Raw genomic sequence first — 8,986 nt, forward strand, 5'->3', positions numbered from 1 at the left:
ATTGAAAACTAATCTGAATATATGTGACTGTGATTGATGGCTAGAGCCAACTGACTATTTTATATAATCATGAGATTGAGTGATATTGAATATTATTCAATATAATAGGATGTTAAGAGTCAAGTATTAGGAAACAAAATTTGAGAAACACGTTTATGAGGAAAAAATGTACTAAATAACTGGCGACGAAGTTGAGAAGGGAACGAAAATTTTGGAAAGCTCTCAGTAAAGTTATAAATATTAATTATTTCTTTTTCTGATTTTAGATTTTAAAAAATTTTTAAATTTTAAAAAATTCATTTTTTTTTACCAATTTTGCGCAAATTAAAAAAATAATTAAACAGTGTCTCTCCCCCAGTTGAAAATGTTAGAAAATGGGTAAAACATGTTGATAATGTGTTTGCTAGGCTTGTCTATGTTACCTAGGTAAAAATCAGCAATGGAATTTATTTAAAGATTTTTTCATCTTAATATATTTAACGAAAATTAAGATAGTTTCCATATTTTAAGCAGTAATGTCATTTAGGGTAAGAAAAGCTTATATTCTAAAAGAATCTATTATACAATTATATTGAGAGTTTTTGTAAAACCCAATTAATGTTGAATATATAAGAAAAAAAAATTTGAAATAAATTGTAAATCATTTAATCATAAAACTAGCAGCATTAATTTATTTTATGGTAAATAAAATATGTCATTTAAACATTTATGACGAAGGAAAAATATATTTATCAAAATATAATAATTTATTTCTGTTTATCGAGCAATGATAAAGCGCTTTTAACCGTATCAGCGAGAAGAGGGTTTTTCAAAGCGATCATATTAAATGTAGAGGCTAAATTAAGACCAGAGTCAATCATTTTGGGTCTAACAAAATTGAGATTAAGTTTGGTTCCTTGGACGGCCAGGGGATTCATTTCGGCAATTTGTTTAGCCAGTGCTAAACAGTGTTCTACCGTAGCTTTATGCAGTGTTTCTTCTATCGTCGGGGTTTTATCATCTTTTCCCGTCATATTTTCAAACGAGGGTATAAATTGACAGAAACCGCTCCTCACAGCCTCGATCCCGCTAAATACTCTGCCCGTCAAAGCTATTTCTCGTAAGAACGAATCGTGCCCCATCAGATGTGGCAGCCTTTGTAGAACCCCTAAATCTGCCGGGAAACCTAGTTGAATTTCCTGGAATTTGAAATATTTTTTTTAAGTGCTTTTAATTTAATCGTGTTAAAAATTAAAATACATTCGATTTTATTGATTTATCTTCAATCATGTCTTTATAAATTATAATAAGGATGAATATAATTTACACATACTCAATTTTTTTGTCATTTAAGGTGAGAGTAAGCGCTATTTAAGAAAACAAGACGTAAAAAAACTTGAAATATTATTTCTCATACTCAATTATTAATAAATTACACGTTTATGGGATATTCATCTTTCTTTACAAAAACATGGAAACTAAAATTTAAAAAAATTGAGATTATAACACCTCTAAAAGCAATCTAATATAGTTCGACTTTCACAATTCCTTAATTTAAAAAATAGTTTTAACTAACAACCTTTTCTAAGGTATCCAATTTTAATTCAATCAATATATCGTAAGAATTATCCTATTCATTTGTATACAATTTTTGAACATACAATGAAACAGTAAAAGCTATAAATATAGGTTCATCTCAAAATTATATAATTATTCTAAAAGATTAAATTAATCTCAAACCAATCTAAAAGAATTTATATAAACAACTTGTTTCAGGTCACCCTATATAAAGTTTTTCATGAAGTAAATCCTCTATTATTTGTCATCACTTTATAGAGGCCTCCAATTATTACCTTAATTTGAAATTTCGTTTGAGGTGTACAATATCTGACATCTACAACAGCGGCTAATGCCATCGCGGCTCCAATGCATGCTCCATGAATGGCAGCTATAACGGGCTTTTTGCACTATCATGATTTAATTTTAAATATTAAATTTCCTTAAAATTTTGATCAAGGTATATATTATTTAAATAACATTATCAAATATTGTTTTAAAATTAAATCTACAGATTCTCATAATTATATTGGATCAATAGGATTTAAATAATAAAATATAATGCAGAAAAATGCAAAGGGAAGAAAATGAGCAAGAGACACTACTACTCATGTTGTTGGCTGAGGAGAGAAAGGACGGAAAGAAAGAAAATTGAGACACTCTAAAAAAAAATATGGCTATTGTTATGATTAAGTGCCAAACCCTTGATGAAGCTGATCATTATTCGTAAGAGGATTCGAGATCTTGGGGTGAATCAGGTGATGGAGGTTGACACCTATAATTTAATGTGGTTGATATATGAATATTTATATTATGAATTGAATTGAATTATGTATTTGCAGTCAATATAATAATAAGTAAAGTATGGCTCATTTATAAGCTTATTGCAGATATCTGGAAATTGTTAGAAACCGAAGAAAAAAAATAAGACGAGGAAGCGAAAACGTAAGAATTCCGGTGTTTCCGCGTTAGATAATAATAAAATTCTGTTTTTTTTAAAAAAGGCTTTAAAAATAATGAAAGGGGAACTAAATTCTGAAACCCAAGCTGATGCCGTTATAGAAACGAGGAACGAAGTGGGGAAAAGAATAATAATGTACTATGAATAATCTTTCGTCAGTCAAGGAACGGGTGTTTCAGTTAAAGTAGATAAAAAGCGAATCCGAAAGGCTCTAATTAAGGAATAAAGAATACAAATTCAAGTTTGCTAAAATCAATGAAAAGAAACAATTTCTCATTGGTAAAAAAAAAGATATAGAGCGAACTCAAGAATTATGAACAAAATAAAATATGTAAATTCAAGTGTGTAAAGCTTACTTATTGTTGAAATCAATTTAATATTTCAAAAACTAGACAGTTATTTGTACTTATTTAAATTTTATATATATCACATTGTCAACTTTAGAAAAGGAACTAAGTAAAAGAACCTTGGAATGTTGCTCTCTCAAGCAGTTGAGCATTTGCAAGACAAGGATAAACCATATATCCTTTACATACTACGCCTAATGCTCCTCTTAATATATATAGATGTGTAATAAACTCGCTGAATAATCAAAATACTGTAGATCCAATTGCTTTTGACACTTCTTATGACGTAGAAGCATCAGATATAGTAAAACCTGCCAAATTATCTCATAGAACTTCATTTTCTAAAGTCATTAAAGGGTACGATTATAAAGATCCTAGTATACTACTTCTGAGAGTAATGTGCAATTGCTCCGCATCCCAATAAGTTCTCTGATTTACATGGTATGCTCGTTATGTTAAGGGGGGAGGGGGGGGGAGAATATAATATTGCCACATATGAATCTCAAATGTCAAAAGTATAACAAGTGATAAGTACATATTTCTTATATGTTAATGATATTATTTTTTCTTCTTCGTTTATATTATGTACACTATAACGGCTCGAGTTTTTTAAACCTTTATGTATACTCATCAAATTACCCATGCGATTTTCAACTTAATGGATATAAAAGAGAAAACTGGTATTTTAAGTGAGGAAGATGTTGGCTGATTTAAAAGAAAAAGATTTACAGGCGTTTTCCCTTGAATATTTGTGCAACTATCTAATTGTGTATAACGAAAATATGAATAGCGATTTATCTGGAATTGATAAAGGATTGATAGGCATATGTGTTACTGATATTTGGAAGGGTTAAAAACCCGAGATCTTGAAAAGTATCAAAAACAAATGCATGGGGAAATAATTCTGAAAATTCTACAAAGATGCGCACAGAGAAAGAAAACAAGAAACTTTGTAGCCGCTTACATGTTTGCTGATTAATTCATCAAGCAAATATAAAGCTAGCGCTTCAACTAAAGCTCAAAATATATGGCCAAAAATTTTTTAGAAAAAAATTGTTATTTACAATCAAATTTATCTTATATTACAAGTTGTAAATAAAATATATTTTTTTTAAAATTATTTATTGTATATTCTACAGATAGGCAATGCTATTATAGTTAAATAAAAGAATATTATTTATACTAAAGGATTTTAATTATAAGATCTATCAATGAAGTTCTCTGTAAAAGTTTGTTATGCGAAAATTTGATTATAAACATTTTCGCACATAGAAAAGTATAAGCGAATAAAGGTTAATCAAAAGGTTGGGGTGGGGCTACAACCTTCCTCTCATTTTTACAATCTCCCTCTCTTAAATTCTGGCTACATCACTGATAGATTGGCTGCTTGTAATATAGGTTTAGATATTATTGATAAGCTTTCCAAATTATTTACTTCTTACAGTAAACTAGAATATCTCCATGCTGCTCAAAATACAGCTGAAGCTTGGGAAAAGTTCAGGTTATCTGGTTCAGTTCTTTCTATCAGACAATCGCATGAGGATTTGGAATAAAATTCAGGAACGAAGATGACTTTGAAGTTACTGGTAATTATGATGCTAGGTATTTAGGCTTTGGGAAGATATACTTGTTTTCTATGTTTGCAATACATATTGCTAGAACGGAAATTTTCGCATATGAAGTAAAATCTATCATGCTCTAATGGCACGGAATAAAATACTATACCTACAATTATAGACAATTTTAGAAGTTGATTCTATGCGATTCGAAATGCTTTTAGATATTGCATTAATGGCTATTTAAGGCTATTTTAGAAAGTTAAAATCACCAAGCTTTCGCAAAGATAGTGATATCTTCTTTTGCTTGATTGCAGAACTGTATTTCGTTGAAAAACAGCAATTCACTGGAATAAAAAAAAATCATGAAATGATTCTAAATCATTTCATCGAGGCTACGGCAAATCAGACAGTTCTAGACATATATTATCGAAATCTCGAGGCTCAGGCAATATTTTTCTGACTAAAATATCGAGTTAGCCGTTTTAAAAAATCGGCTCAAAACGAGCTAACAACACTACTTCGAGGGCCATTAAATTGAAAAATAGCATATTTCAGATTTAGCTTTATTTAGATTAAGACCTATGTTTAGAGAATTCTGTTCTATATTTTCTATCGTTGCTAAAATATTTTTAGAAAGTTAGCAGTGCTATCATCCAGATACCATATGTTAAAGTGTCTCAAGGAAATATAGTTCAGTCCAGATAATGTTCCTATCCTAATTCCTAAAATTTATTAACATAAACACATGGTTATTGATATTGTGTTATGGTATAACATATTAGAAAGAAAGAAATTGACAATTTTTTGAAAAAAAAATTATTTTATTTTAAAATAATCAATTACTGTTTCACCAAAATTGTTATTTATAAATTAAAAACGTTAAAATGCTAAAAAAAATTATGCGGGAGAGATTTTGAAATTACAGGAGATTTACAATTGTGGGATGGAGATGTCCTCAGGTAAACTGATATATTACAGGAGTCTCCTGCTGATACGGGAAGACCTGGTAACCCTGATAATACATATAAAAAGAAAATAGTTAAAATCTCATTATATCTTGAATCGAGTTATATTTTTTAAAAATTTCTACTGAATCTCATAAGATGCAGCGATAAGAGTATGAAGTTTTTCAAGATTTTGAATGCGCTAATTATAAAGCTCAAACTAAGTGCTTTGATTAGAGGTGGGCGCGGGCCGTGAAATTACGCGTGACCCATCGTGTCACGGCGTGGTGGAATAAATTTTAAATACCAAGGCGTGACTGGGCGTGACGGGCCTTCCAAAAATTTTCCCCGGGTGTGATCGGGCGTGAACATAAATTTCCCGTGAATCACGGAAATTTTAATTTTTATATTTGTTTTTTTATAAATATAAATTTGCAATTTTATAATTATATTATATATTTTCTTATTTAATTTAGTTCTTTTTTAAAAAAGAATAATTTATGAAAACTAAAAATCTTCCGCATTTTATAAATAACATCCGGTAACATTTCGTTAGTTCTATTTTGTTTTATGTTTAGGTGTTTTTTATCGCGAGACTTTATGCTAAATTTTGCTTAAATTTTTTACAGAAAAGTCAGTTATATTTTATTTGTAAAGATCTTCAATCTTTAAATGCAACAGAAAGTGAATGATTTTAAAGCTAGGCTAAAAGATAAATGTTGGTGTTACTATGGATAACAAAATTTAAAAGTTGTGAACCGGAAAACTCTCATGAATACTATAGGTCAAAAAATGTACCATAAAATAAAGCTTAAGATTAAAAGCATGATCAATAATAATTATTTGTCCATAATCACTGATATTTGACGGAAGACTATAAAAATCTAAGTTTTTTAACCATTACAGGACATATTATCATTAAGGATTTTAAATTAAAAACATTTGTTTTGGCCACAGGGGTAATGGATGAAAAAAACGTCAAAATTAAAAGTGTAGTCAATTTAATTTTAGGAGAATAAACAGAAGTAGAAAATTACTTAAATAGATGTATAGTTGTGAGTGATAACGGAGCAAATCTTATAAGTGCATTCAAAGATGACGAAACGCTAGCATGTATATGCCATATACTAAATATTATGCATTGTATTTTTGACAATTGTTTAACTGAAATAGTCATAAATATAAATGGTGTAAATAAAATAGTACAATATTTCAAACAATCTATAGCAAACTATATCGAGTAAAATTTTGTCCGCTGCAAGTTCGGCTTCTAGTAAAAGGTTATTTCCTGTAGCCAATCTCTTATTAGAGGAAAGACGGACACAATTGAAATAAAAAAAGATGAATTCTTCTTTTTCTTAATAATTTCGATTTATAGATTGTATTTATTTTTTGTTATTAATATGGATTATGAAATTAGAGAAATAAATAGAATGAATTCAAAAAAGTGTAAAATTATAGCAATAGTTTTGAAAAATTTAAAAACACCGTTAATTTTCTGGCGTGACGGGCGTGAATCAAAATATTGCTTGTCGTGAGCGGGCGGGTCGGGTCAAAAATTTTTTAGTGGTAAGCGTGAATGGACGTGAATTTTTTTATTGCCACCGTGAGCAGGCGGGCTGTGAATGAAAAATTAGGCCCGCGCCCACTTCTAGTTTTGATCCATTTGGTAGAAAGTACAAATAAGTTATCAGTTAAATAAGCAATTTTCCAAAATTAATAACAAGATAAGATTTATGATAGAAGGAAAAATATAGAAGCCTTAAAAGTAATTATAGTAAAGAATTGAAAAAAAAATTAAATAATATGAATTGGTTACAGTGAAACCAATCACAATAGTTAATTTTTAATCCTCAATAGGTAGGGTTGCGCTAATATTATTAAAAAGCCTGATTCAGGTCAATTTTTAAAAATGGCTCATTATGCCAGAATAATATCATGCAAGCCTTAAGATATAGCAAATAGATGATCTAACTTTTCAGTAGTCAAAGAGTAAAATCTCCATACTTACATAATACCATTTTGGTTTTAATCTTAATAGGGCTGTTTTGAAAAATGGAGACTTTTAACACTGGGTTGAGCATTTTTTTAGCAAATAAATTACACTTATACACTTGGAAATAGAAAGGGTCTAATGTTGATAAAGATTTTTATCCTACTGGGGATAGGATTAATTTAATATTAAAAATGATTTAATAATATTTATTTGCTTTTTAATAAATTATTTCTATTATTCTGATGACAAATGCAGCAGTATATTACTTTTGATAGAGTAGTATTGGAAGATATTTTAAGGTCCAAGCTCATATTTTTATTTTAGGCCTAAACCTAGTTCAAAATTTTTAAGTGAAAAATATTCAAACCCTTTTTTCTAAAGTTAAATTAAATACTAAAATCCCAGAAAATGTCTAATCATTGTTTTATTTAGCTAAGTCATTTTTTTAAATTAGGGTCCCAGCTTTGGACTGACTCGCATGGCTCTAGTCTAAGGCTATGTAGGTAAACCTTATTGATAATATATTTGATATAATCTAAAGCAGTGGATCTGTTGCTTTTGTAAGTTCAAATTTATCTTGAGCTTTTCCTTCAAATTATATAATTCTTATTTTCTAATTAAATTTGGCAATGCAAAAAAAATTTATTCTTTGTTCATAATTATGCTTGAAATTTAGTTTTTTTTTACTTTTTCAATAGTTGTAAATATTGATTGATAGTCTAGTATATAATCTCTTAGTGATAAGTGATTATTATCATAATTAGGGTAGTTTTCTACACTAAATTTTTCTACAATATTTTTTAGTTCATCAACGTCAATTCCTATGGGTAAAATATATTCAATTTTATAATTAGTAGAAGCATGCCTGATGAAAAAATTTTCCCCTCTCCTGATAATACTATGACATGACATTTATTATCTTTGTCTAAATTTTGAAAACATTTTTTAATCTCACTATATTAAAAATTATTATATTTAAATTCACATTAAAAATTAACTGAAAGCTTGTTTTACTAAAAGCATTTCTTTTATCTGGACGATTCAATTTAAGGTGATAGATATTTTTATGAGGATTGGAAATTAACAAATTTGTAAAATTTCCATCAGTTAATGTTCTTTTAAAAAAACACATGTTCATTATTTTCATAGGTATATTCATTTTACTAGGGTTCTTAAAAACGATAGAAATACCATCACTCATATACCTGTCAGACGTTATAATATTTGAAGAGTGAAATATTAACAAATATTTTAAAAATATAAAACATCTTTGTCCCTATCAAAATATTTTAAAACAAAAGATTTCTAAAGATTTTAATTAAACAATCATTGTTACATTTCTTATTTGAACACCAGGGGCGTCGCTAGCCTTTACAATCTCAGGGGGCTCAACTAAAAATTTTATATGGGGGCTTCGCCCCCATATTCTCCAATTTGCGGGCCTTCGGCCGGGTTTTATATCAATATATTATACTTTTTTATAATTTACTAACTCTAAATAATTATTCTGAAAGTCATATAAAAATAATACATCACATTTCTAAAAATAATATTTTTTAATAGAAAATCTATTTATTACAGTATAAAATATTTTCGATTGTTGATATAAGATGATTTTGCGTCTAAAGAATAATAAATGATAA

At 28.5% G+C, this 8,986-nt stretch overlaps 1 protein-coding gene across 1 annotated transcript; it reads right to left on the reverse strand.

The window, feature by feature from the left end:
* Positions 1-746: 746 nt before the first annotated feature.
* LOC135930137 (delta(3,5)-Delta(2,4)-dienoyl-CoA isomerase, mitochondrial-like) lies at positions 747-8,255 on the reverse strand. Its single transcript, XM_065466923.1, has 3 exons — positions 8,031-8,255; positions 1,833-1,946; positions 747-1,178 (listed from the first exon to the last, which is right to left on the reverse strand). Exons 1-3 carry the CDS (start codon positions 8,253-8,255, stop codon positions 747-749), a joined length of 771 nt encoding a protein of 256 aa, XP_065322995.1.
* Between the last annotated feature and the right edge of the window lie 731 nt (positions 8,256-8,986).

The sequence above is a fragment of the Gordionus sp. m RMFG-2023 genome, chromosome 5, assembly GCF_954871325.1.
Source record: "Gordionus sp. m RMFG-2023 chromosome 5, tfGorSpeb1-WG-v2, whole genome shotgun sequence".
Taxonomy (NCBI): Eukaryota; Metazoa; Nematomorpha; class Gordioida; order Chordodea; family Parachordodidae; genus Gordionus; species Gordionus sp. m RMFG-2023.

Coding starts and splice junctions, on each gene's coding strand:
- LOC135930137 (XM_065466923.1), bottom strand. CDS start 8,255: ATGTCATGTCATAGTATTATCAGGAGAGGGGAAAATTTTTTCATCAGG. Junction 1,947..8,030: donor TATTTACAACTATTGAAAAA/GTAAAAAAAAAC, acceptor AAATCATGATAG/TGCAAAAAGCCCGTTATAGC. Junction 1,179..1,832: donor AAACGAAATTTCAAATTAAG/GTAATAATTGGA, acceptor TTCAAATTCCAG/GAAATTCAACTAGGTTTCCC.